The sequence below is a fragment of the Anopheles coustani genome, chromosome 3, assembly GCF_943734705.1.
Source record: "Anopheles coustani chromosome 3, idAnoCousDA_361_x.2, whole genome shotgun sequence".
NCBI classification, from domain to species: domain Eukaryota; kingdom Metazoa; phylum Arthropoda; class Insecta; order Diptera; family Culicidae; genus Anopheles; species Anopheles coustani.
Genome location: NC_071288.1, coordinates 5,253,638 through 5,278,177, shown reverse-complemented (window position 1 = coordinate 5,278,177; position 24,540 = coordinate 5,253,638). Strand labels below are relative to the sequence as shown.

The 24,540-nt window shown below is 43.1% G+C and overlaps 3 protein-coding genes across 6 annotated transcripts; all 3 read right to left on the bottom strand.

The window, feature by feature from the left end:
• Positions 1 to 985: 985 nt before the first annotated feature.
• On the bottom strand, positions 986 to 19,543 carry LOC131261247 (dynein light chain 1, cytoplasmic). Of its 2 annotated transcripts, none has more exons than XM_058263230.1 (3): positions 19,473 to 19,543; positions 15,323 to 15,491; positions 986 to 1,462 (listed from the first exon to the last, which is right to left on the bottom strand). In XM_058263230.1, the coding sequence occupies exons 1-3, from the start codon at positions 19,526 to 19,528 to the stop codon at positions 1,301 to 1,303; spliced, it is 387 nt and encodes a 128-aa protein (XP_058119213.1). In that variant the 5' UTR covers positions 19,529 to 19,543; the 3' UTR covers positions 986 to 1,300. The 2 variants fall into 2 exon arrangements, with proteins under 2 accessions (XP_058119213.1, XP_058119214.1); XM_058263231.1 differs by lacking the exon at positions 19,473 to 19,543 and adding an exon at positions 18,629 to 18,774.
• A 1,670-nt stretch (positions 19,544 to 21,213) lies between these two features.
• On the bottom strand, positions 21,214 to 22,299 carry LOC131261245 (large ribosomal subunit protein uL22). 3 transcript variants are annotated; one of them, XM_058263226.1, is made up of 3 exons: positions 22,276 to 22,299; positions 21,848 to 21,941; positions 21,214 to 21,778 (listed from the first exon to the last, which is right to left on the bottom strand). In XM_058263226.1, the coding sequence occupies exons 2-3, from the start codon at positions 21,926 to 21,928 to the stop codon at positions 21,296 to 21,298; spliced, it is 564 nt and encodes a 187-aa protein (XP_058119209.1). In that variant the 5' UTR covers positions 21,929 to 21,941; positions 22,276 to 22,299; the 3' UTR covers positions 21,214 to 21,295. The 3 variants fall into 3 exon arrangements, with proteins under 3 accessions (XP_058119209.1, XP_058119210.1, XP_058119211.1); XM_058263227.1 differs by lacking the exon at positions 22,276 to 22,299 and adding an exon at positions 22,235 to 22,264; XM_058263228.1 differs by lacking the exon at positions 22,276 to 22,299 and adding an exon at positions 22,248 to 22,258.
• A 208-nt stretch (positions 22,300 to 22,507) lies between these two features.
• LOC131260378 (NAD-dependent protein deacetylase Sirt6) lies at positions 22,508 to 23,734 on the bottom strand. The gene is made up of 3 exons (XM_058262081.1): positions 23,625 to 23,734; positions 22,892 to 23,560; positions 22,508 to 22,825 (listed from the first exon to the last, which is right to left on the bottom strand). The coding sequence occupies exons 1-3, from the start codon at positions 23,688 to 23,690 to the stop codon at positions 22,508 to 22,510; spliced, it is 1,053 nt and encodes a 350-aa protein (XP_058118064.1). The 5' UTR covers positions 23,691 to 23,734.
• Between the last annotated feature and the right edge of the window lie 806 nt (positions 23,735 to 24,540).

Sequence of the window (24,540 nt, the reverse complement as noted above, 5' to 3'; positions counted from 1 at the left end):
TCAATCAAAAACTGCATCTTCAGGGATCACTCCTTGCCAGAGCTTTTCCAAAAGGAGCTACTAAGTGTCTCTCTCTGTCTGTTAGTAAGTTTTGACGGTGTTTGGGGCATACTTGTCTCTGTTGTCACATCTAGCTTCTCGTAGGTACACTTAGAAATGACATCGAATCGTACGCGTCCTCTTGTTGTGCGCGTCCTGTGGTACAGTAATGAAAAGGCTTCACATAAGTACTTTGAGAACTACTTTTCGATCTATGGCGTTCAATCTGGACAATCGTGAGCGTTTGAGATCCAACACTATTTTCTTCCGGCAACCTATACTGACCCTTTGTTGATTCTGTTCGTATGAAAGTGTTTCTAAACAAACTTGTAAAAGTTTGCGGCTACTATGATGCAGCCTTCCCTACTCCATACTCCATGTAAAGCAATGTACCGTAGAATCTAGCAGAAGCTGTGCCTCTATTTCAGAATGTCTACCGTTCACTGATGAAGACGCTGGGCGTCATCCTTATGTAAACACCTTCGACCGCGATATGAAATAATAGAAGAAAAATCCGGACACGAAATGATTGTTTAACCAGTTTATCTGTAATTATTGTATACTTAAAGATTTTCTTGGCATAGAAACGAATGTTATTTTGTATCGGTCCATCTCAGCTTATTAGTTCGATCCTTTGTAGTTTTTGTTGTGTTTTTTAACTGGATTCAATGGTATCTCGGGTATAGCTGCCGGTTTTAAAATCAATCGGAATTACGTGAAGTTACTAGTTCATTGTAGTGTGTTTGACTATCTTTCACCACAACCTGCTATACGCCATAGAGCGAGTTGGATCAAGCTCTCACATCCCAAGTTGAACTAATAGCCGGTACTGTTTTGTATGTTACTAATCATAACGAATGGAGAAAAAATATGATAAACCCATATTAATTTCCTCAAGAGACCGCCCTGTTCCGCATTGTACCATCCCATCGAAGATCTTTTCTCGCTCTCTCTCTCTCTTTCTCCAGAAGCTGGTCGTTCCGCCGGGGATCCGCATCATCTAATAGAGGCATCAGATTCGTTCCTCAAAATTTCAAACACACGATTTCTAGTTGTACTTCGGGTACCGCGTTCATCCACTTATTCTACTCATCACCACCACACCAAGCAACTGGTTTCAAACGGCATTGTGTTTGTTGTTTGTCCTTTCCGCGCGACCATCCACTCGTCCAGTCCTGTTGTTCCGAAGTGTTTTTTTCCAATACAGCTCCACCATCCGCACAAACGATGAAGCCCGGAGATACTTAGCTAATTTTGTGATCTAACCGCTCTTAAATAATAGGATAGCGACCTGGCCGAGATAGAAGTAAATAAAGTGGCGCGTTTCGTGCGTCACGTACGATCCGAAGTTTCGGCCGACGATGCAGTGCCAGGTGGGGTTGTACTTCTTATCAAACTCTTTCTTTATGTAGGCAGCAATGTCCTAAAATTATATAAGCATAGCGAGGAGGAAGAAAAAGCAAAACGTTAGCAGACATTCGAAACACCGTGACTTATAAGAAATAGAGAGAAGAACTCTTAAAAAGGATGAAACGATGGAAAGCATAAACTTGTTATAAAATAATAATCCTGAAAATCATTTAATCGCAATCGAGAGAAACATGGAGTTCAGTTACCCTCTTCATGTGTGTTTCTTTTTCTTCGATACACAAACACTCCGAAGTGGGCAATAAAAATCCATAAAGGAAATCTGTTGCCTGCGTTGTAAAACACGTTTTTCAAGGATCGTACAGTTTTACGAGCTTTTATTCAGGGTAAGCATCCATCGATCAAACGATTCTGACCGACGTTCCTAGGAAATACAGTCAAGTTGCTTTTTAAAAAACATCTGCATTTCATTAATGTATTCCAAAAAAAAAAAAAAAAACGCAGCATTGGTAAAAACATATACGGAACCCTGTTAGTAATTGAAACATGTGTTTCCCACGTTGAACAGTCTACAATAGTTGGAATTCTCTTCGCTTCCTCCGGTAGAATATTTATAGAACACACCATACCCTCTCGACACATTTATCGGGGAAGAGACAGTTTCTTCGTTGTTTGTTCTTAATTTTTCAACAGTTCCAGCAATCGCCGTAATGGTTGGACAGTAACATAACATAAACCGACGGAATCAGGAGTCGGTGGTGGGTATTCACTTTAATTAAGCGACCCGACCCCCATAGCCGCACCATAAGCGGTTTCATGTATCAATTAGGCTTATGTGAGGTGTGGCGCAGGGTCCTCCACAGTAACCGTTTTAATCAATTCCCGAGCATATCCAACCTGCGGGGAAGGTGTTCAATGAATAGCTTTATTGCTTCATTAAAATTTGAATATCTGCATGCATTGGTATGCAATTTGCATTCTCCCAGAATACAATAAAAGATTTATAAAGTTTACGCTGCGGGACGGAGAAGTTGAACTTTTCAAATCTCAATAACAATTGTTGTCCGACCGAAAGTTCGCGCCATTGCTTTCTGACACAGAGCTGACTTCGTTTGAATCGTTAAAAGAAGTTGTAAAGTGCAGCCGAGATGATACCACTCTTACCATAAAAATTCCAACGTAAAACAAGAAAATAAAGCCCTCAGTCAATGATATTCTGCAGATCGTTAACGAAAAAACACATCTAAGTTGACTTAAGTGAGAACGAAGTTAATAAAGTTTAAGGTGTAGGAAAAACTTAAATTAAAAAATGTCAACTAATCCACCAGTAATTACGTTTGCGATTGAATGTTGCAAACAATACGAAAACAGAAATGTCTGGAATTTAAGGCTTATACTAGTTATTCGTCAGAAATGGAAATGCAATTTCCCCCAACGTAATTAAAAAGGACAAGTAAAACAGAACTATTTTCCTTTTGTTCCAAACAATGACCACTAAGAATCCAGAGGCATAAGGCATATATTTCTTAAATTTATGGAAACCATCATTTTTTGCTGCATTGACTATGTCGGATCTAACACACCTAGCGCTTCCTCTCATCATCAACAGGCATGCAGAGTCTATTGAAGAAAACGGGTCGCATCGGTAAAACTTTTTCTTCCTGAACTCAGTATAAACTCCCACTGGAATCCAACTTTTCCCTGCCCAACCGGCAGGCAACTCCAGACACATATTTATCGCACCCATTTTTATGGAATGTCAGCGTCTGTGTGTGTGTGAGTGTTTGTGGCAACGAAGTGTTGTTTTTGTATGCAACGAGATCCGGTTGCCAGCAACAGCCGCAACCTGCCGAGAAGAGTTCAACACCGCACACTACCGGAAATCGTTTTTCTTGCGCTCAAAAGGGATGCTAACAAAGGACTTCACCATTCCTCTACGATAACGATGGAGCCTGACTATAGAAGGAGGAGGGTTATGCTGGATGCTGCATCACCGGAGAGCGTGAATGCATCTCTCCTTTGTGCAACGATGCATCAGCTCGGTTGCGTTGGAGGGGTCTGTCCATGGTGAACGCGTGTATGACAGTACAGAGTACGAGAAAACGCTTGAGCAGTGGCCGAGCACCAAACGAACAGTTCACATACGACGGCGAGCCTTAGCGAGCCCCCTTGTGTGTACATGAAAGGTAAACATAATCACAACCTTGCCTCCATGGCCAGAGTTGGGCCCCTCAGCAAAAGCACAGCAGACTCAGGACATTCGATCGGTCGCAGCATTCCACGAGCAAGGATATTCCACCGTCTCTCGTTTCACAGATTCAGCTTCGTTGGGGTCATGTTTGTCTAGCAAATAGTGGAGATGAGCGACATAATCAGCAGCACTCGTCTGCAGAAAGTTTTAGGTCACTTTTGGTCTGTTCATCATCAGTGGACGAGAACTAAGGTTATGATAATAATGATGATGATGATGCACCCTCGCCCTTGTTCGTATCTAATTCCGCCTGCATCGCACCAAGAAGAATGTTGTTCCAATGCACAACCAATAGCAATATATGTAAAAAAAAACTCAATAGACGTCACTTGCACGTCGATCATTAATGCCATTTATCATACTTTATGTTCAGAATATGTTTTATCAAAAGAGCTCTATCATATGCATAATTCACTTTGCCCCGTAGAAAGTCATCCTGTCTGCGTTGAGTTGGCTTAACATTGAGAGTGATGCTGTTATGCAAACATGATTAAGAAAAAATCAATTAATGGAATATAAAAAAAATCCCTATACCAATGCAGATAAACGAAGGCAGATACCGGCAGAAAGATGAATAAAAAATCCCCTGTGCAACACAGCCCACTCTACCAAATGCGCTGCTCTTTGGACGAAAAATCCGCTGGACATGTACACGTTGGACACGTCAATGACTAACAAATGAAAAAATCTATTTATAAATTTAATTTTAAATTTGGTGTGCTGGGCATTACCGGGAGTTTCCCATTGTTAAACGTCAGTAATTTAATAAAGCCATTAAAACCATGAAATTCGAGACTATCTACTCCTCTTTGGTATATGGAAGAGAAATACATGAATTTAACTAAGCTTCATGCACTACATATTATCGTGTTCCCAACAGCAGTTGCCGTTGAACAGCAGTATTAGACCAAGAACTCAATCTACTTCCCAAACTCCGTAATCGATTACGCGACTAAAGATACTAGAACATTCAAATCCAAGTAGCACACGCCGAAGAAGTATTACCAGCCTACTTTGATGTTTTTTTTTTTTTCGGAAGGACCACCAAAACCCACACAATTGCATCAACCTTTTTCTTGCCAGGACACGGACACTCTTTGAAAATGTTAAGGTTGGCTGCTTCGTAACATTCTAGTAATAAACCTACCTCTCTTAGTATACGAAGTCGTAGGCGTCGGGTGCTCCTGTTCCCAATTATAGTGAACTTGGGTTTGTTTATTGGGCTCTTTCTGGCTCGTTCTCTTTCTCTCATGTACCTCACCCCAACTCTCTTTGACCTCCGGAAGCACAACCAGGTCATCGACTAAATCCCGGTCACCTCGAAAGTTTGAGGTGAAAACAACGCATACCAGAGAACCATTTCGTGGAAACGCGTGAAAAGGCTAGTCCGAGTGGTGTGGTGGTGGTGGTGGTGGTGCAAAAGGATAATGGTAAGAAAACGCGCAATGGTGGTAGACATTTACGAATTTGCTGCTGGATGCATTTTCTCCTAGTTTTTGCTTCTTCAGCGTAATAGCCAAATAAAAATGAAACCTCGCTAAACAAAGCAGTGGAAAATTAGAAACTTTTACTTGTCGCATATCTGAGCGCGTTGTTTCATTCTTGTCAATCCCTACCTTACGTACAACTTTCCGCGCTGTCCCCAAATGAGTAGTGAAGCTCATAATTCACCCTAAATGCTTCCAAAAAGACTCGTCCCCATCGCCCTACGCCTTCGTCTTGGAAGGCACCGGGCATCTATTTTTCTTTCAACTCTTACTTCTGCGTTGATAGGTTCTTAAAGCGAAATTTATTTGTTTACCGCACACAAACAGCAGCAACCGGAACAACCGGAACGGCTCCCTCGATGAGTAACGAGGAAAACGGAAAACACCCGATGGTGGAGACGATGCTTTATAATGCGCATACCACATTTCCACCAACCCCGGGGAGGACACACCGGGACATAGTTAAAACTATTTTATATATCGATCCGTTCCGCTCACGCTTCTCACATTTAGGTAGGAATATTGTGGAGAACTTCTTTCCTAAAGGATTTTTTCCGCAATGGGGTTCATCGTCAACCCTAGGTAAATGGTACCTCTAATGTCGTTGGGGAATTGCTTGCTAGTATACGCGCAACTTCCTTCAAACGACTAATAATTTTTAGAACCAAAAGAGCACGCAACACAATTTCCCCAGTGTTTAACGCATCCTGCACACACCTGTTCCGTGCGTAATCCATTTCATTGAATTAAAGTTATATCAATTATTACCTCATTGAATCTATATCTCAAATTGCTTCCATCTAGTTTAACTTACATTTTTTTCAAAACAGTACAATATTTACGATGCCATTGTGGCAAAGAAAATGACATCATCGCACTTGGGTTGCCAGAGACAACCATATCAACAGTGTACAATTTGCTCATTAAACACTTTCCTAATAGTATTTTCTCCCATCCACAGCGTGTTACCTGCACCCATCGTACTACCATATTCGCGCAAAAGATCGGAGCAAAACCTTATTCCAAGGAAAATTTGTTTTTCCCCGAGGCAGTAAATACAACTTTTCAAACAGTCATTTTCTTACACCCTCCTATTTCTTGGAAAACCAAACGCGAGTTCACACACCTAACCCAGCGATAGGCAAAACGAGAGAAAATGGCAAAGACTTTCCATCAACGTCATCTCACAGCCGCCACCGCGCCTTTTACCCGACGCCCATCCAATACCTCGTGTCTCGGGGTTCGGAGGATAATCGCGATGGCAGCCTCCTCTAATCTTGACATTAAATGGATTTATTATTTCACTTTTCCTCCATCGATGCTCTTGACGGTGGTGCAGGCAACAAGAGCGTGTCGTGTGGAAGAACAGTAAGCGGCGATAATGGGGGTGGCGGAGGAAAAGAAGTGTGCAACAAAAAGCTTGTCGCATAGAAGAAGGTGGCCGACGGTCGGCTGCCTCCGTCGTAGAGTTGAAAGCAAATAAAAGTTAATTCCAAAATTGAATCAGAGATGCCGAAGGAGCAGGACAAGAGAAATGGTACACCATTCAAATACCACCACACCCAAACCTCTGCTGGCAGGGATGTCCATCCGGTCTTCCTGCTCCGGTCGTCCAGCATGGTTGACCGGGAACCAAAAAAAAAAAAAGGAAAAAGGAGTGCACGCAAAACAGGACCTCCTTTTCCGGTCGGTCATACAAGAAAAAAGGGAAAACCAGGTGATGAGCACTCTTACAGGTATCATTTCTACAGAGGCGAAAAGAAAAACCACCCGGGAAGAAAATCAGTCGCTTGTTGAATTGGCCATCATATTCGTGTTATTTTTGTTTTGTAGGTTATGGCTGCCAGCGTTTAGTGCTCCTTTATCCATTAAATGTTTCGCCAGTAGTAAAAAGCAACAAGATGGTTTGTCTCTCTATCGCTTCTTTCTCTCTTGCTGCTGGAACCTACCAATACCTCACATCGCAGTCTAGCTCTGCGAGTTGATCTGACTCTCTTTTGACTACCCGCTCAGTTTCCCACAACCGGATGAAAGCCACCCACACACTAAAACCCAACGGATGGTACGCAAAAGCGTAGCATCACCGTTTGGTGATGCTGGCGGCGTAGGGTTGGTGGTGACCTGCTATAATTACCACTTCCTCTTGTGTAGAGCGCAGCAGTGGCCAGCTACCACATCTGGCTTTTCCGCCGGTGCTCGCATTCCTGGGTGGAAATCCGTTCGCCATGATGCTGTGTCTTTTTTGACGCTAAATTTAGCAACGACGCGTCCGTCGATCATAAAATGGAAAATTCCAGTCCACTCTACCCCGGCCCCGAAGGGTGCGTGCGGGGGTTGTGAAGAGAAAACGGGGGCGATAAATAAAAAAAGCGATGGGAATTAAATTTAAAAGGATTCTCTCTCCGGTTGCGTATTTTTCCAATTCGTCCTCCCCACCGTTGGTCTACTCCGATGATGGGGACATCAGTTTCGAAAAACTGTTCAACTATTTATATACCCCGCCAACACACCGATGATGCCAGAAAAGTGGACGAATGGCCAGCATTAGATCTTAATACCAACTTTTCCGGCCGTCACCTTTGGAGCGGTATCCATATTTCAATCATCTAACGTCTTTATAACGACGGGAAACTCTCTCTCTCTTTCTCTCTATCTCAACACTCACCCTTTTTTTCATAAAGGTTTCATAAATATGTATTTCGAGGGAACCACCAACTTTTCATCTGTTGCTCTCGATTCTCGATCGATCTAAAACACTTATTGCCAATCTTCCTTTTTTCCGGGGTGAAAGAAGAGGAGGAAAGCTTTCCGCCGGTCCCTTTCCGGTCCCATTCAATAACTCGACGCTCTCTCAAAATCTTCACTTATGGTGTCCCTCGTGGCGGGAGTTTAATTCCATTAGGAGAAAATAAATCAATCAATTTATGAATTAGTTAGCCCTGCCTTGTAGGCGGCTAACGATTTGTGTTTGGCGTGATACAAAACAAAGCTAAAGCCGTTTGCTTTCCTCGGAAGGAAAACGGAACGCTCAAACGAGGGGAGGGAAATAATAGACGTGCGGAAATTTCAACTTCCGCATCCGGAAAAGGATCTCAAGTGGCGGTAGCCGAGACTCGTTCGTCTTCGTAAAGCAAGAAATATTCATGACAATACGACATCCGTGGCAGTTTCCACAAAATGTGACATCAAGAGAGTGACTTCCCACGACATACAACAAACACACTGAAATGTGGTTTGTACTTCTTGAAAAGCTTGCAAAAAGGGTGGGTATCGAGGTGTACCATTAAAATAAAGCATATTTTAGCATCAACTGATGGCTGCTGCTTGTGAAACTGTCAATTCAATTAAGGAAAGGAGGAGTATTGTGGGGGGGGTAATTAGTTGGAAAATTTGATAGCAGAATTTTCATCTCCCTCATTTGTCTCAACCAGACCGGCTGTAGGCTGTAAGTTATTCGCTCTACAGGTAAGCGAACTTCTGACCCATATTCTGACGAGTGCTGCTGCGCTGTTTATCTAAGCGCTCAAGTGACTTTCCGAAACACCTTGAATCGCCTAGAAATTCATCTCGCGTAGGAAACTTACAGTTACTACCCAATAACATCGAGCACGGAGTGGACCGTAGTGAAATATGATTCGAGATATGACAACATGGCCTTCCATTTCTTCTTGGGGATCTGGCTAAATACCGTTTTATCTACCTCTTTCAACGTGCCTGTTAGCCAACGCCGTGCAAGCTAGCTTTGAGAAGGTGAGATATCATACGCAGCAAACCATCCATCCCACCTGACAGAACGGACCATAAATCAGCACCGTTTTGTAAACTGTGTTTTTGTATTGTGTTCTGTATCGAGATAAAATGCTCTGAATGTCAACATACGCACCACCAGGACCATGTACAACCGTGTTCAAACCCATTGGAGATGGGGGGGTGAACCCTTACTAATGAAAGGGAAATTAAACGATAATGTAGTTCAAACGGATAAGTGTCATCAAAAGCGATCAAAAGCTTCATTAATGGCGTTACATTTACCCTTTCCCTTTCTCGCAATGAAACGGGATAAATAGAGGTGGAGTTAATAACTGCTCATCGCAAGTACGTTTAACCAAGCACTCGAAATCTCTCCAGCTCTTCTGGGCTACTTGCCTACCCCACTTTAAATGAGCCCTTACCTTCTTAGTACGGTGATAATACACACCATTTCCCTTTTAAGTTTTACATCCTGTCGATTATAGGTCTCTCAACCGTAGAGAAGTGATCACTTATAAAAAAAAAACCTGTGTAGAATCTTCACGAAGACATTTCGATACACAGCAAAGTATACCTGGCTCGGGAGGTGCTGTTTTAAATTCTAGGCCTCTAACATCAGAGTTCCCCATTTCAACGGTCTACCATAGTGTACCTTAAACCTTCTTTTTCTGCAAAAGTGTTGATAATTATACAGTGGCTTTTACACTGAAGTTGTCTCTCATTTCACAAAGCTTTGGCAGTGAACTGTTCCGAGCAAAGGCGCATCGCGTAGAACGCAAAAAGCCAAAATGTGTCGTGTGTCTCTGGAATGAAGGTTCAAATGTACTTGCCATCTGTTTTTTAGGTCAAGCAATCCGCTTTTGACGCCGTTCCATTCGGGATGAGAGGCATTTCGCTTCGTTCGTATTCCCTCACTATAGCGCAGTTTGCGTTGAGGGAATACGTACCAAACATCAAAGAATTTTGGAGTGGAATAAAACTTACGAGCAAAACTAGGGCACAGGCAGTATGATATGGCATGGCGACGTTTATTTCCATCGGATGAATTCAGAAGGTCAATCAAACGGAAAGTATACCATTCGATAGCGATTGGAGGACAAGAGAAAACTCAACTTTATTGCAGTTGTTAACTAATCCGTTGCAGTTCGTGGTTTAGTTTTTTTTATCTATATCTTGCCTCTGGACATATCTTATACTGGACATAACAAGAACAGTCAAGTTATAACAACGCCTTCTGCTAGAAACGTCTGCCGAAAATAAACCAAACCTAAGTAAATAGCCAGTCAGAAGCGACTAGTTAATATGTGTGCCCTACAAATATGGATATTTTGAAATCATTAATCCTACCACGTGCAACTGTGAAGTTTGAACTACAATATTTCACATTCTTTAACAATGTATCGATATTTTGATATTGAAGGATCCTATCAAGTAGAGCAGTCAGGTCAAGTAGAAAAACCGATACTCAAATGAACGATAAACTCGGATGCAGGACTACAGAGAATATGCTATGGTGCACCAGCAGGAACCAATTTTCCCGAACCTGTTGTTGATGGTTGCTTCCAGCAAATTGCTGGACCATCGATTTGCAATACACTTTACTCCGACGACGCCGAATGGCGAGAAAGATGATGCATGGCAGGCGGGAAGCGGTCGCCGGTTGGTTGGCTGGCTAGCTGGCTGGCCTCAGTCGGTCACCATCATTAGTGTGTGTTGCCCTGCATAGGTGAAATAGTTCTACCCCTCACGGTGACGGTCACAGGTCGGTCGTCAGGGAGCTCTAACACAACAAATGCAAGCCCTTGGCCGTCGTGCCGATATGCCGTGGTCTGGTGGCGCGAGCAAAAACTCATTAAACGTTGGCCGTCCCTTTTCGGAATTAGATCGATATGGTGGTGGTTTTGTGCTGGTGTGAAGCGCGGCGGCGATTTGGCTCGGGGTGAATTTTAGTCCTAATGGGGCCTTTGTCTGCTTTGTTGCTCGATTGCATACCCTTGACGAATGTATTCCAAAGGTTCTTCTGCGGCTTTATAAAGCCATTGAGGACTTTGGAAAACGTAACTGCATTGAGTACTGTTTTGCACAACGAGTAGGACGCCACGCGTATTTTACGGGATTATATCATGATGTGATTTAACCACCACCTACCAAAACTGCAATATGGAAACGAACAACATGCTAAACAAACTACCATTTTCACTTTCCGTATATAGCTTTCCCCGGTTCAAATAACCCACCCACCGCACAAACACTGATCTAACAATACGCCACCTGTTTTATGCCCCCGTCAACCAATTCATTATGTCGTGACCTAACCTAGAACACATCAGGTGACTAAGAAACCCCTACTGACTCGTATCAGCACACTAAACTAGGGTAAGTTTAATTATCCCAAGACAAATCTAGTCCACCAGCCAGCGCATTGGAAGGGTGAATTTAAGTGGATGAGTCAAAAATTCGGTCAATTCCGGCAAAAGTAGATGACTGCGCGTAAGCTAGCAAAAAAGCTATCCTTACCCCGTCACACTACGCGATTCGGTTGCCCCAATCGAAATCGACAGACAATTCGAAGAACCACGCGATAGGTTGTCAAAGTCAGTGGTAGTGTTCTCATTCTATCTAAACGATAGCAATGAATATAGATTAGTTACCCCGATGCTATCGCCTGATAGGAAAAGGATTCGGCATAGCCTGAACCTTTTTGTTTCTAAAAATATGCACGATTGAAGTGATTCAAATAAAAACTAAACTAACTTGTATATACGATGAACGATCCAAATTCTAAAAAACTTTACAAACTTGTATTACATAATTTGCCGAAGTAAACACCCTAAACAGGATCATCTTATCATTAGGGAAATATGTGGGAACTTAACCGCACTCTACTGATACAAGAAGGTCAACAAGGATTTCAAGCAACACAACACCTATTTTTTAGTTATTTTTCTTCCACACCATTGTAAAGGTGGAATAGGTCCTTGAAATATCTAAACCTAGTAATGACCTCACAAAGTTTCATTGAAGGGTTAAGAAACTCAACTGACATCAAGTGAAAAGCCAGTCCTTAGCCTTCGGAAAAATAGCTATTCAAAGGCTCCAAATGGTTTTGGCACCATCAAGGATTCCGCAATCCCGGAAACAGTTCTCCTCAATTGGATGCCGGGCTGGTATTCGTGTCGCCCGGCTGCTTTGGAGAAATTCAAAGACCACTCTATGAGGACAGAGTATTGCTTGGCCGCTTATGGTACTAATCCAAATGACCCCCGAATCAACATCTCGATAGGATTTTACACCCAAAGGAACGCTTCAACTGAAGGTGATTTTATACAAGGACATAGGTGTTGTTTTGGTATTCTCATACCAGCCATTGCTATCGAAAAACAGATCAGAAGTTCTATATTTATTGGCCGTAACCAACATGAAGAAAACAATAAACAAACTTCCTTCTATCTTCAATTTTTCCATTTCAAAACCATGAAAATAAACTCATCGTACTGAAACGCACAGGATTGAAAGACAATAAAAAACTAAAGATGTAAAAAGAGAAACTAGCATCTGCATATAAAATGGGAGTATTATTGCGAAAATTTATAGACTTCTCCCCGCCGGCCTTTACTTTTGCTATCAAATCGATACCAAATTCGCACGACCTCTCGCATCGAATGGCCAGGGAGATTAGCTACCTAAACCTCGAGTTGTGATGTTATGCCAATTTTTATGGGACAATCGGCTCCAATGGTAGGCGGCGCTACAATACGGTTACTTCGATCGACTTGTGGGTAGAATTGCGAACTATGTTTTGCTTTTCCTGCCAAAGGATACACGATATCGTTGCTGCTTCCCAACCCAAGCAGGCACCGCAAGTACAGTAGAACAAGACTACCGTGCCGCCTGGTGAGGCGGAAGCATCCGTAGGGGAAAAAATGATAATTTGGTTCTACCAATGCCAGGAAGGGAAGGCATTGCCTTTGCACTTGACATAAATCAGTACCACTTGAGTGGCCCCGCTACTCTCACCCGCATCGAAACGACTCCGCTTTCATCGGCTTCGTACGTTGTTCCTGTGAAGTTTCCTTTCCACTTCCGGCGACCGGCCATTTATAAGAACGCGAATGTGCCCACGAATCCAAAATGTGTGCGCTGAGGCTAACACTTCGAGAACATCGACCACTTGTGATCAAGTGCCGAACTCTGAAAGCGGAACTTACCAGCTTCCTGTCTTCTCTTTCCGTACACCTTGTTGTCTGTCTCCTCCTTCTTCCTTACTATAACGTGACACACACGCGAATTTATTCTGCGATTGTGCGACCGTTGTTTCATGTATGGCGTTTCCGCTTTTATCGTTTGACCATCGATTTTTGTTTCCCCATTTACTACTAACATTGCAACTCACGAAGAAAGTTTTCCCAGTACCTTTCAATGTGCATTTTGCCCACGGCCATTAGTGGTTCTTCCTGTGGAAATCCCATTCCTGTGGAATGGGATTACTGTATACCGTTTCAATTCATCGGCATCCATTGCTCGATGATGATAACACGCTCTCGATGATGCTCAATTTCCGCAGCGCATGTGAAAACGGTAAGGAAAACGAAAACTTCCATTACCAAAAAGTACACTTAACATGTCCCTCCTTCTACAGCAAACTCAAATGCGTTGTATTGTGCACGCATTTCTCTTTTTCCGCAATCGATTGCATTTAAAATTGGGGTTTAAGGGCGGGGAAATCCTGCTCTATGTTTTTCCTCTATACGGGTTTGAATCGTTCAACGCGATTCGTTCAGCACACTCCGGCAAGGACCATACAGGAAACAAGCCAGCATTTTGGGCAAACTTTCGTCAGCGATGAAATTGGTACTGGAGCATTGGAAGGCAGTACGTACTTTGGGGGGCCTTATATATACGAAACGTGGCCAAGCGCACATTATACCGCGATACCCTCTCCTTGATGCAGGAAAAAATTCAGCAAATGTTCTCGAGAGTGGAACGCCTCTCTTTCGCCAATCCCCAACTTTACCCCATGTTGCCTACCTCCAGCTCTTCGCTGCAGCATATTGATTTTCCGTGTTTATTTTAGGGGGATTGATATGCGTGTCCGTTCCTTAACGACTATTTTTCCATCGGCCGATTCCTTCGTCCGTAGAAAAAAGAACATTTCTAAGCACCCATAAACTTCTACAGCGAAAGCATGAAGAATTGCTTTTCAAAAAGGTTGCAAGAATAAGTCCATGTTATGTTTTCATCCGATACTACGGATGTTTATCTACAAATGATTCGTAGAATGAATCAAACTTTCAAGTTCAACACAGCGTAAACGATTCCACAACTATTCAAAGGTAAAGGAAACAGATCTGCGAACACAATTTCAATTATGTTGTTTCATGAACATCCTTGTAGACGTCCCTACTGTTCCTGCCAACATTAATCGTTTTTGCTGCACAGCTACAACACTGCAAGTAAAACTTGGGCCAAAGCTAAAAATAATACAAATTTATTACAGACGCATCTTGTCGGACTTTTCTAGCGCGACCCAAGCGATACTGCCTCGCAAGAAAAACAGCTGTTTCACACTCCACTCAACGACCACCGCCGTGCGCACTCCGCCGGAAAATCATTTACCATTGGTGACATCATCATAACTCACCAACCCCCGGCTACTACTGATGCTTTTAGTCACCATTCATTCGCTGCACCAAAAGCAAATGCGGTCATGGTCGGGTCGTGTGTGGATGAAACGGAAAAAATAGGGTGGGAGAAGGGCGCAGTTTGCAAGAGTTCACACAATGATCCCTTGGTTACTGTGGACCAGTAAGAGTTAAATGTCTTTCAACCCGTCTCTTGCGGGTAGGTTGAAGTAGATAAACTTGAAGCTGTTCCTTCCGACAAATGAGAACACTTCCTGCTGACGTAAGACAATCGTCAAGGGAAACGTAAGAAGAATGTAAAAGCGACGATAAATGTGTCGTAACGGCTGAAGGCAACAGGGCAGGGAAGGAGAAAATTAACTTAAACCCATGTTCACACGTGATCTAACACGGTGCAGCATCGTCACTATTCAGACGCCATGCTGTCTATGAACTTCAGCCGGGTTGAGGTTGGTTCTGTCTATTAAGAACCAACACCCAACGGTACGGAACTCTCGCCCCACACACGTCTGGTACAATTAACATCGACATCAAGGCACGAGAAGGTCGTTCGTGAATAAAGTTTACCAAGCGATATGGGCTTATTACATTATCCTTTCGATAGTTGGAGGCACGAGCAGCCACTTATTGCGAGCGATACCGCGCACCGAACGTCCTTGACTGACAAGGCCTTGCTCTGTCCGCGCCCGTGTATCCTTGTAAGCTCGTGCATTTTCCCGGGATGTTTTTCCGACGCGAGAAAGAGAGCACACCCTTAGCCGTTGGAGGTTCCCTTTACCACATACCTTTTCTATGTTATATTTTTCCAGCGCTTGTGTTGCACAATCCACCGCATCCTGCTGCATTTCCTCGCCCATGTCGGCATTCTTGATCACGGCTTTGCGGTCACCCATTTTTTTAGAGCTATTGGTTCTGTTTGTTCTGGATGGCGACGAAGGTGAAGAAGACGAAGACCTGTGTGGTGAGAGGGAGAAAACAATGTGAAAACTTGATTAGATTCCGTGTCCATAAAACTCCCGATGAACCCATTTCCACCAGCAACCGCATCATTTCCCAATTACAATGCCTTTGTGATCGCAAACTGAGCATCTTTTGAGCAAAATGATACAGTGTAATTAAAGCTTTTCACAGAAATAATGGGTTGTGGGATCTATGATCAGATTTTTTTAAAGCACGCTATAATTTCTTTTTTTCTGGATTATTAGATGGATCACCACTATTTATTGGGGAGGGAAAACCCTTTTACTATCCCACCCGTCAATAAGATCCCTAGCGAAAAACCTTCGATGCGGATGTGATTTTTTTAGGAATTCTAGTGTTTGACGAACCCTTTCTACGATGTAAAACTTCTGTCGACTCTTAACCGATCTTTCCAAAATGATATGCTTGGCTTCGCAATGGTTGCTTCGGTTTGAGCAGTTATTGTTCGCACAACTCAAAATCATTTGGTATATGCCTCCTGAGATGGTGAAAAACATAACAACGAAAGTCTGATCGAAACATTATTCAATTTAGTCTTTAGTAAATTGTTTTGGAAAATGAAATCACCCTAACTTTCCCTTAGCACTGCATCAAAAGCAGCGTTGTTCGCTCTTACTTTTTTCTCTCACTTTTACTTTAATGTCCCAGTCAACAAAACGAATAGGGCGCAAAGAAATGGTTGTGGAAAATCGCATCGTGGCGAGCGCTGTTTCGCATGTTCATGTACAATTATGAGAGTGTCGGAATCAACCGCCGTCCATAATTTATATCCAGGTCATAGACGTTCATAGCGGCAGCAGGGTGAAATAGCAAAGTATTCCTCCATGGGCGCTTCTTCTTTCGCATTACCAAAAAGTAAGTCAATGATTAGGTTTAGCTTCGTGATGTTGAACGTGTCAACTCATGTGATCATCGTGTTGCTGAAAATCGCAATAGAAGATTTTGAGGTGAAAAATTAAATTTCCAATACACAAGCACCATCGCGTGTAAAAATCCTTTAGCGGCGAATAACGGGACAGCGTTTTTAACAGCAGCACCTTCCGAAATCGACAAAAACACGAACAACGGGGCGGGATGGATGCTTGCCTTGCTAAGTAGGAAGGTGTCACGATGCATAAATAGCGGCAACACATAATTCATTATAAGTGGCTTTTTTGCGTTTACCCAGCCAAGCGATCAGTTCGTTTGCTGCCATTACGTACCGCACGGGAAACATGAATAAAAGAGTCCAAGGCCAGTTGAGGCCACAACAGAAAAGGTACGGCGGCGCACATCCACTACACCCGGAGATGGCATAAATAGCGACCTTGAACAATGCCTATCCAAGACGAGCGAGGCGGGCTTGGTAAGTCAACCCATATCACCCGTTGTCATCACGCTCCTACCGCCCCGCCCTTCCTTCTCTTACAGCTTTATTTTGATTCGTTGAAGCATGCTTAGAGGCTAAAATTTCTTTTATCCTTCGTACTCGTCAAAGTCCTGGAAGGATACTCTACTAATACTTTAACGATACACTGCGAAACCAACATCTACAGTGCCTGGATCCTAGTAAGCTGGGGAACCATGTTCGACACGAGCTCCGAAGAAACGAACAGAAAATTCAGCTCCACCTTTCGCCTTCTCGGAAAAACAGGACACCCCAAATAGGTATAGCGCCCAGCAAAGGAGGCCATAGGGTAAAAATGGAAAAAGGACTGTAAGCATCTACCTACCTAGCGAACAGAAATGGTTTAAGGGTTAGTGCATACTTTTTTTTCGCATCCCAGAGATTTGCAACAGTTCCATAATTTGCAGTCAACAACGTGGAGCCTGCTCTCTCGGGCCATGCACGTGCAACAACATACGAACATTCCACAGCCAGGACGACGCGCATGTATGGACGATGTTTCCCGACTGAGCAAGAGGAACGTCATAAAACGACATCGTATGCTCGACGATACTTTACAAGACCATACCCTTGGCGCTCCGATTATGCGCTGGGTGATAAAAACGGTGAAAAAAGAAACTGCAAGTTTGTTCCCTTCCTTTGAGCGGGGCAGCAGTACACCATCCGTATATTGCAGTATAAAGTCAGAGAAAAGTTATGGCATGAAACAAGGCCCAAAAATGCACCGTTCCTCCAGATAAACGCGCGCGTTGTTGTGGTAGCGTGGACGGTTTTGTGCGCCACGACGAAGCTTCTAGTAGGTTCGATGACAACTTCCACCACGTTGGCGGGTAGGGGGCTAGGTCCAACGGATTCCCATACAACCAGACCAATGCGGTCCGTCCGGGGCGTCCGGGGCATCCGGGATCCGGGGATCCTTGGGCTGCAGAATGATGTGTCAACTGTCACGCGAACGCTTGCGTACTTTTCCTGTCGCTTTCTTTCTCCCGCTAGAAGACGAGCGTTTGCGCTCCCACGAGTCCGAAACTCAATATCCGTTGGCTCGCCCGTCCCGAGGCTTCCGGCATCGGCGGCCAATTGGAGGAAGAAGAGAGTAGATGCACAGGAAATTTCATCAGCTACGTCACAAGCCGTCGCTTACTTCTTCAAGCCCTCGCCTTGCTCCAACAAGCAACGATTTGACGGCAGTTAACCATTTACAGACAGATCACGTCCTACGGTAGAGAAAATTTTGGTGGTATACGAATAAACCGGCTTCTCGGCAGCAAACGAAATACGCAACCAGGAGCGAGTTAGAGGCATTGGGATGGACGAAATAGGATCGACGAAGTCGAAAAACGTATACCCACACACGTTATTTGAGTAGCAGTGTCCCTGCACCCGCCAGCCGATTGTCCTACACCGTTGTGTACCGAAAAAAAAAGCCGCTCAACACTTTTGCCCTTTTCTAGCCACGGTGATGGGGCGACGAGCGCACGCACATGCACTACACGAACAAATTCCAATGAAGACACCCTTCCTCTCAAGAAGAACCTTTCTTTTGTAGAACACACTTTTGAAAACGCCGCACCAGGTCCCGCGAACCGATAAAATGTGGTTCTTGTTTGATTGCGCTTGCTTTTTTGCAGCCGCCCTTTTCGTTCGCAAATTCCCACACGTCGTTCTGCAACCTGGCGTTCTTTTGCAAACTGCTTCGTTCTAACACACCAGAAAAGATGCTCACCGTCTAGTATTTGTACTCCGTTTCGACTACTTTAAATGATTATCACCAATGTTTCGTGGAAACACGAGATCACACTTCGTACGCAGGTTACGTTCTCGCTACTCGCGCTGCTGCTTTCCGTACTCTGACTGCTTGCGGAACGCGACGTACTTCGCACAAAACCGCCAGTTAAAATCGTGGAGGTTTCTACCAGGCGGTTTCTAGCAGCCGAAAGCATGCAAAACCGTTTGTAACCGGTTGACGTGACGTTTCGAAAACAGTATCGTATGCTACGGGGAAGAAAGAGAAGGCCTCGCGCTGTAGAGATGCGAAGTCGGAGCTGGAGCGAATGGTTTCACCAAATCCCTACTGGGAGCTTGTGAAATGAATCTTCTTTGCATGATTTACAAGCAAGAAATAGCGTTGGTAGATAAATTAGTCGATCTACCGAGCCCAGATCTAATGAATTGTTGGTCACTCCTTTGCCGCATTGGAGTTAAAAGATTTGATCCCTTGCGTTAATTACCATCACTAGCTCGTTAGATTTGTATTACCGGTAAAAGGGCTTCACGTAGAACAGCTCACTAAAATGCTCGAAGAGTCATTTATATGACTCGCAAGCAGATCGATTTATACACCACAAAATTACACTCTCAAACTTGAACCGGTTGGCGGTTTTTTCCCAGCCAATGTGCTCTAAACTAATGAAACGCATCTAATTTAAAAAAGCCTCGTGAAATGTTTTTGCAACCGTTGCGTACCAATAATAAATCTACTATGTTGCTAAAATAATAAATTAACTCATAGGTATATTTTACAGCAAACAAGCTTTCACATTGAATATATCAAAGTATTGAACATTTACCAACGTATCTTGATTTTGATGTGTTCCGAAAAGGTTGCTTTAACTGATTTGCTCATGTAGTCATAGTTTACCGGCAGTGAAACCAGATCGATTATTTAGCCTTCGGTATCGAATGGGATGCAGAGTACAAATGCCAGCATTCTTTATTGCTCCTTTCACCGAGAAATGAATGGAAAGGCTTGCATGCCAAAACCTGTGGAAGAGAGAGTTTGAAGAAAATGTTCTTTTAACGAGCGAGTGTTTAATGGACTGGAGGTGCTTGAGAAACGAATACATTGGTTCTATCAGGAATAAGAAATTCAAAATTAAATCAAATTGAAGCTAAACATGTTTCAATGCTAGTAACAATGTTCATTATTAAATTAAACTATTGCTATTTCAACTCAATACAATATGATTCAGTTTAAAGATTGGAAACCCCATGTCACCGTTTCGTGCACGAATTCTGGAACCAGCGAACCAAAGTGACAAGGACATCAGGGCGCAAAAAACAAACACCACACAATTTGGTTTTAAATTGGTATCAACAATCACAGTTTTCTATACGCTGTGATTTAGATGGGGCCGACAATTTTTATCGACTATCGATAAAATCGCAATAAAATGTGGTGGTCTACTTGCCGAAGGACGAAAGAAAGTTGCTGCAAAACCATATACTTAATCATGCACGCACACCACCGCATACACCAAGGAACATGTTTTCGCAAAATTTTCTCTCGCAATTTTCCTCTCGACGTACGTTGTTTTGAAGCCTTTCTGAACTCGGTCGAACAGCATTGAGGCACGAATACGGTATCGCAGGTAATATTTATCATTTTTGTCTAAAACTGAATAATTTTCGTATGGGGACCTTAGTGAAGTGAAGCGAAATGATAGTGCGGCGAGACAATTGAAAGGCATGTTTTTAATTTTACTATTAATAGTTGCCCGAAAAATGTAGTAAAAGGCAGCAATTGAACTGTTTTCTACAGCACAATATACGATACCACTTCACTTTTGAAACAATTCAACTTTACCAAAATCGGCTTTCTTCTTGTTACCTGCTCAAAATACCTTCGAAGAAACACTCGCTCCACACTTTGAGATGACCTTTTTCCTCCACTTAACCGCAAACGCTAACGTATCCTTGCGGTCGATCGTTCCGGTAAATGGCAAAATATTTCTGACCTTATCAGCGCTCACAACCCGTGTCAGCTGGCGACAATGTTTCTCATTGAACCATCCCCCAGCCATGTGAAGTAGTGAAGCTCGAATTTCGATTGCCTCAGGTTTGTCCATGTGATCGGCAAGTAGAGTGAGAGAATCCTTTCAAACGACGAGAGTCCTTGTGGAAGTGACAATGCTCTCAATTGCTCTGGTGGTGTGTGATAAGTTCAACTACGTCTTGTAAAAAGAAGATAAAAATGCTTGCTTTTCGCACCGCACTTGGAGATAGAAGAGATGTAAACTCTCCGACCACGAGAATGCATATGATTTGTTGTTGCTGGGTCGATCCTTTGAGGAGAACAATTTGTCCATGAACTTTAACCGAGGTCTATCTCCTTTAAAGACTGTGTAATTCCAATGTCGAGTTGTATATACTCACCAGGTCAGCATACTGTTTAAATTCCTATAATCAGAACAACTAACCCTTTCTGACAGGGTCCAAATCTACACCTTAAATAAAAATGAACTGATTCGTTGGATATCTTCTCTATGTTCGCAAAAAGTGAAAATAAACTAAACGGGTTTTTTCTCACCAATCTTTGCACTTTCCATGGAGGTTTTTGTTTGTGTGACGGTTTTATTCACCACCTTAAATGAACAATTAGCACAACGAAAAATTACTCGTTGCGCATCATTTTCTCCTTCTGCCTCTGCATCTTCTTCTTGGACAGCTTCTTCTTCGCTGGCTCTCCGTTGTCGGTGGCCTTGGTCACGACATCCTCCTTCTCCGTGAGGGACAGTTCGATGTGACACGGCGACGACATGTACGGGTTGATACGACCGTGGGCACGATACGTACGGCGGCGCAAGCAGGGAGCGCGGTTCACCTGGATGTGATCGATCACTAGGCGGTCCACGTCAAGACCCTTGTAGTCCGCGTTAGCTTCAGCGTTCTTCAACAACTGTAGCAAGAACTCGGCGGACTTCTTCGGCCAGCGACCGACCGACGTATTCCAGTGCTTAGCCTGAGCGCAACGTCCAACGCCACCGTTGAATCGACGGAATGGAACGCACTCCTTCTTGTCGATGACATTCTTCAAGAAACGCTGAGCACGACGGAGCGGCATGCGCTTGATGGCTAGTGCCGTTTCGCGGGTGTTCTGTAAGTGAATAAACGATTGATGTCAATTTTCGCGTTCGCTAGATGCTCCTCCACAGGCCATGCTTACCTTGAAATGTACCCGAAGGTTCGACCCGCGAGATTTGCAGGATTTGGAAGGATTATCAGGTTCCTTAGCGTAACGACCCATCTTGATCCGAAGTCTATGAAATGGAAAACCCTTGATTAATGATCAACCCACAATTCGCAACACAAAACTGCTTTAACTAATGTATCGGAAAAGTATCACTCGATATGCTACACTCCGTGACAGCACCACACTTCGATGGTCAGGAAGCCAATGTTGATGTTACTTCAACGTAGTGAACTGTTCGATTTCACGGTAATATCTTGGACATTTCTTCAATATTCCACCACAGCACCGAATTGAACACTTTTCCGATACAAGTTCTACACATTTCATTGGGTTTTTGGTCAAAATCCATCTAATATTGACCATTTTTGCCGACAACAATTTCAATGCGCTCCGTCACTAACCTTGCAAGATGCCGGAAAGAGAGACTTTCGGCCCTTTGACAGCTAAGCTGTTGAGGAGTTTCCGCTTTGCTGGTTGTCAAACATAGCAGTCTAATGCATAAAATACAACAATTTTTCAAGCAAATGTCATGCACTTTTAATTCAGCTTGTTGTATTACAGTAATGGTCATATTTATAAAAACAGTCAAAATTATTTTAGACACTACTCGGATGTTGGATTTACATAAAAATATTAACAGATCTTATTATCTTTATTATCAATCTCTTGGGTTTGTGCTTCTGATTTAAGCTTCTTTGCGTTATACTTCACTTCCGCTTTGTCGTCATTTTGCATGCGCTTTAGTTTTCCTTTTTCCTTAATCATTTTATCGTAAAGTTTATCCATGGTTTTTACTACACTGTCTGGGATATTCCACCTCACGCTATACGGTATGCTTTTCGTAGGATCTTCAGCTGCTTGATAGTCCGGTATTTCGATTCCCAAACGTTTGACAACTTTTTCCATTACTAGATCAACATATGAGGAAATTTTCATGTCTGCTTTTTTGTCCTGCATCAAGAAAACAACCTGTTAGTGAAACTTAATAGACTAACTAATCAAATGTTAATTACTTACATGTTTGGTCGGTTGAAGATTGCATATAACTAGCCGTCCATCATACTTTTTATTTTTCAATGGTAGATCCCCGCTTGGGACAATTTGTAGAGTCGTTCCAAGGCATATGTTAAGTTCTGCCATGGCAGAGTGCATAAAGGCTAGTTGAAGATCGTTCTCTGGAAGATCGTGTTCCCAGTCCAAGATGTTATCGATAAGGTTGCCTCCTCGACAACCAAGCTGCTTTCCAGACCCCCGACAAATATTACCGGTCAGCTTTTTACCAACCGTTGGTGCTGGAGTACTTCTAACATATTGTTTCCGACATTTGAGGCACACTTCCACAAACATGTTGCCGTGTAGCTCGGACAGATATTCCCTGGCAAGTCCTGAGCGGAGGTGCAACCCGTCGATGTTTTGGCTCACAATATACTGAACATGCCCAGCGGCAACCAGAGCCTTCAAAGCCATATGCGTTTTCGTTGGAATGGCTTCATCGAACGAAATATTCACCGAAGGCTTCTCTCCCTTTTCCTCAAGTGTCCAAACTCCTTTCGGGCCACGGAAGTCTGGTATACCCGCACTTGTACTGATGCCAGCTCCGGTGTGGACGACGGTGTGCTTGGACGCTAGAATCATTTTTGCCAGTTGGTCACACTTTGATTCTATCAACTCGGGAGGGTCGAATATCTAAGGAACATGCATATGATTAATAGACTGTTAGAGGAAGTTGCTAAATTTCGATAAGCAATACTTCTGGGACACCGAGAACTCCTTTGTTTTCATATTTAGATAAACCTTCAGCGTAATTACAAGACATCAAGTGAATACGATTTCGGCGTTCAGCGAGTGACTTTATTTGTGCACAGCGATTACAAATATTTGTATTTTTTTTTTTGCGATGTTGTTTACGCATGTCGATGCAGCCGCCAAACATGTTTATGATAGGGAGTTCATCTCTCTCTCAAATTGTTGATATTGATAAACTTTTACATCTTTTCTAGATCCAGTGTAATTAAGGGTGCAAGAAGTATCTTTGGCAATTACATTTGAACACCAAGAATTATGGAAATAAATGCCCAAACATGCTGAAAATGTTTCTCTTTCGTTCTACCATTTCAATCACCGCAGCGAAACCTGCGCTGTCGATGCAAGGATCGGCGTAATTATGAGGTTCTTAGGTAGGGTAGGCGTAACATGACAATACCCACTAGTGATGGCAAAATCGAGTTTATCGATTCAAATCCATTCTCAGCTCCGGAACTCCAAATCCGAATCTTTGTCCGTCAAACAATCGCGAGACTAATACCATTTATTCCGAACGAAGTCGTCCAAACTAACCGATCGTTATCAAACAAATGACTAAAAAAGCATCACGAACAAATTTCATGAAAGATCGTTAATTTGCTATACGATCGATAACACATCAAGCACTAGCAGTTTGAATTCCCCTCAATTCTCACACATTAATTTTTGCAACTACCCGGTTGACAAAAGTTCAAATTTTTGTCAACCGGGAAGGTCATTACGTGACTAATTTGGTGTCTGAATCGAGTTCCAAATCTGATCCGAATATGTCAAATGGGATCCAATCCTTTAGAATCCTCCAAGGGATCGACTCTAAGAGTCTTTCCGATCCCGATTCTGCCAACACTAATACCCACCCGCCG

Coding starts and splice junctions, on each gene's coding strand:
- LOC131261245 (XM_058263226.1), bottom strand. CDS start 21,928: ATGGGTCGTTACGCTAAGGAACCTGATAATCCTTCCAAATCCTGCAAA. Junction 21,779..21,847: donor ACCTTCGGGTACATTTCAAG/GTAAGCATGGCC, acceptor ATTCACTTACAG/AACACCCGCGAAACGGCACT.
- LOC131260378 (XM_058262081.1), bottom strand. CDS start 23,690: ATGTCTTGTAATTACGCTGAAGGTTTATCTAAATATGAAAACAAAGGA. Junction 23,561..23,624: donor GAGTTCTCGGTGTCCCAGAA/GTATTGCTTATC, acceptor CATGTTCCTTAG/ATATTCGACCCTCCCGAGTT. Junction 22,826..22,891: donor ATCTTCAACCGACCAAACAT/GTAAGTAATTAA, acceptor TTCTTGATGCAG/GACAAAAAAGCAGACATGAA.
- LOC131261247 (XM_058263230.1), bottom strand. CDS start 19,528: ATGAGCAAATCAGTTAAAGCAACCTTTTCGGAACACATCAAAATCAAG. Junction 15,492..19,472: donor ATCAAAATCAAGATACGTTG/GTAAATGTTCAA, acceptor CTCACCACACAG/GTCTTCGTCTTCTTCACCTT. Junction 1,463..15,322: donor AAAAATATAACATAGAAAAG/GTATGTGGTAAA, acceptor ATATAATTTTAG/GACATTGCTGCCTACATAAA.